Source organism: Populus trichocarpa, chromosome 10, assembly GCF_000002775.5.
Source record: "Populus trichocarpa isolate Nisqually-1 chromosome 10, P.trichocarpa_v4.1, whole genome shotgun sequence".
Taxonomy (NCBI): domain Eukaryota; kingdom Viridiplantae; phylum Streptophyta; class Magnoliopsida; order Malpighiales; family Salicaceae; genus Populus; species Populus trichocarpa.
The window spans coordinates 8,148,215-8,151,604 of record NC_037294.2 but is presented as its reverse complement, the minus strand read 5'-3'; the positions used below and the strand labels follow the sequence as shown (position 1 = coordinate 8,151,604).

The 3,390-nt window shown below is 37.1% G+C and overlaps 1 protein-coding gene across 1 annotated transcript; it reads right to left on the bottom strand.

Moving 5' to 3' along the window:
* Nucleotides 1-224: 224 nt before the first annotated feature.
* Nucleotides 225-2,984, bottom strand: LOC18102414 (glycosyl hydrolase 5 family protein-like). Its single transcript, XM_052456552.1, has 4 exons — nt 2,495-2,984; nt 1,775-2,022; nt 1,151-1,671; nt 225-1,034 (listed from the first exon to the last, which is right to left on the bottom strand). The coding sequence occupies exons 1-4, from the start codon at nt 2,912-2,914 to the stop codon at nt 538-540; spliced, it is 1,686 nt and encodes a 561-aa protein (XP_052312512.1). The 5' UTR covers nt 2,915-2,984; the 3' UTR covers nt 225-537.
* Nucleotides 2,985-3,390: the final 406 nt, after the last annotated feature.

The window sequence follows — 3,390 nt, the reverse complement described above, 5'->3', positions numbered from 1 at the left end:
AACACTTTTAAAATACAAAAACAAATATCACTAGTTTCCCTTTCCATTATTTTAATCAGCTTTAGACTTTGTTGCTTTTAACGTGGCCAACCATGCATTGGCCACAGTAACAAACGACCACTACTCTTTCATTACATAGCCCCTAAAGAGGCCTGCCAGCATTCTGCATTATGCTCACAATTCTCATCTCGAACTCCGTATTTTGCTCTCTCTTCATATATAAATAAGCAGTAAATTTGAGTTTCCATTTAATTTTTATATTGAATATAATCATACAAATTCCATTGGAGTTAGTAACTGTAATGTTACGTGGGACATAATTATAAATATAGCTAGCTATTTGCTTGCTTCAGACTGGTTTTCTTGGTGGAACTCAAGAATGTTCAGACTGGGCTTGTATGGTAAAAGCCTGTTAGAAATAATTGATGCATCAGACAGTCTTGGCAATTCAACCAAAGTGTTGCTATATACTTTTAGATTGTCCAAACTAGCACACCTCCATAGGCAGCTTCTGCCATATAAGTTATAGTACCGACCCTAAAAACTTCCATGAAAGTCATTTGCTGGGAAATTAAGGATTGAATTCATCCGAGACAAAGGTTTTGTCATGGTGGAACTTCTTGTGCTGTTAACTAATTTAAACCATTGGCTTTCCGGGTCGCATGCGTTATCTTTACTCAAACATTTGCAAGTATTTGTCACGATGGTGTTGTTGGAATCTACATCTAGGCAAACGGCTATGCCATTAGCGGCGGTAGATGAAAAGTGCATTTTGGAATCCGAGATGGTTTCCCATTTTGAATTAGAATCTGTGCATATTATACCAAGTTTTGCTGGTTTGGCCAAGTCATCTGTTTGTAAGCAGAAATATGTCCCTTTCACTGACAGTATCTTCTGAGGTGTATAGTTCCAGGCTTCAGATTCAGTGCAACGACCTAACCTTAGTGGCTCAAACATTGATTTCCTCAAAACACAAAGACCCGTTGATGGGTGGAAAATCACTTTATGTGGATTAGCTTCTGATAAACCTGGCCCTGAATTTTACACAAAGACAACCTTAAGGATCGGCTATAGAAAACAATTGAAAAGATCAAGAGCCTAGGATTCAGATTTAAGGAACTTGTAAGTGAAGAAGTCACAAATGCTATACCTTGAAATGGAGATTGGAGGACAGATATTTGCTGCAAGAATGTTGAATTCCTAGCCTCACACCAATTCCAATTCATAACTCCATAGTACTCATTCATCCCTATAACACCTTGCCTCAAATAGTAGCTTCCAACTAGTGTCCACAAAGCCCAGTCCAAGTCAAGTTCAGCTGCAACACTAAGGAAGCATCCCAAGTACCTATTATCATTAACATTTGTGCCTCTTTGATCCACCCCAAACTCACTCACAAACAATGGCCAGCCTTGGTCCAACAAAAATCCAGATACCCTCATCATATTATCCACCACTCTTCCACACACTTGGTTCGAGTTGCCATTTTTCCATGCCTCCCCATCTGTAAAGCTATACCAATGTACTTCGAACACTATTTTACCACTAAATGTTAGATTCATCGGTCGATTGCGCAGGAAAGACAAGTCTTTGTCATAATTCAGGCCCGATAGAATGACAATAACATCGGGGTTCGCTGAGTGCACTGCTTCAGCTCCTTTTTGCATGTACCTGGCTCATGTCATTAGCATGTAAACGAATCATTCGATTTAGGAAGACAACTGATTCAGGACTAATATTTCTTTTTTCAAAAAGATTCACCGAGACAAATTACCTGTACCAATCATTGACATTTTGTTTGGGGCCTCGAAGCTCATTCCTCAAGCTCATGCCCACCACATTAGGCACACCGTTAAACATGCTCGCCATTCTAGTTAGGCCTGTGATCCATAGATCCGGGTCGAAATATTGGTCACCGAAGAAGCCATTGCCATCAAAATTACTGCAGCACCAGCCAGGCTTGCTTATGTGATTGTCCAGTATCACCATCACATTATTGTTCCCAAGACTAGACACCACTGCCTGAAACATAATTATGTTGCGTTTAATTAGTGTCAGAGACAAATATAGAAGAGATAAAACCGTATTTGGTTTAGTAAACATAAAATAAGATGCTTGGCTGTTACCTTAAACTCAATTTTCATTTCTCTCTGGTTCTTTTTTAAGGAAATTAAACTGAACTGAACTAAATTGATAGCGTAATAATGCTGCTTAAAGTTTCACTAAACCAACGACATTTAGCATGACTTATAACAATATCATCATCATTCCAACTTCTTCCTATCTTATCAACCACCATGTTCTTATGTCAACTAGTCATACTTCAATTACAAAACCCACAAGTACTTCAATATGAAAAAAATGGCAAAGAACATGATGCAAATTATCTTGTAGATACCGCAACTTGCTAATTTTTCATGATTCTGTCTCATTTTAATCTTTACTGTTAGTTGATGTGAAGCAGTGGCATGATTAGCATTACAGCTATAATTACCTGGTAAACGTCAAGGAGGGAGAGATCAATGATGGAGGGGTTGTTGGCCTGGATACCAGATATTGATTCGAGGAGACCATGGCTTTGAAGGGATTGTCTTACAGTGAGGGAGCCCAGAGTGTCATTGGTTACCAAGAAAACTGGCCAAGTGAGTCTAACACAGTTGAACCCCATGGACAAAATCCGCTTGGCGATACCATCCAAGGGCTGCTTGCTAAGCCCCTCGGCTACCATGACCTCAAGATGTGATACCCAATTCACGCATGCCAGCTTCACTCTTTGCCCGTTTTCGTCCACGATCCACCGTGAGTCAGTTGACAGAGGGAGTGCCATGACTTGCTTTTGTGGTATCATCACATCAGAGAATGTTATAAGGAAAGAGAAGATGGAGAGAAATGAGAAGAAAACAAGCCTCCCCATCGGTGGATTATTTGTTCTGCCTTCGGAGGTTTTCCAAGGGCGGAGCTGCAAGTCCTTATTTATATCCTAGGAATACATTCCATTTTAGTGTTGTTAATATGTTTCTAATAAAGAAAGATTAATTACAAACTGTATATTGATAGATATTTTTTAAAATATTAATACGGAAATATTTTAGATAATATTTATTTTTAAATATTAAGATGTTAATATATTAGATAGATTTGTGTTAATTTTTGAAATATGAGATCTAAATCATGAAATTATGATAACTTTATAGAAATAAAATCAAAATAAATTGTGAATGTTAATTTTAATATTGAATGATGACAAAAAAAGTTTTTAATTAAAAAAAAAACTATTTGGATTAACATGTCAAACTCATAACCAATATCATAATATTAGAATAACCTTATAGAAAAAAAATAAAAAAAAATTATAAATCTTAATTTCCAACCAATCTAATATTAAATGAT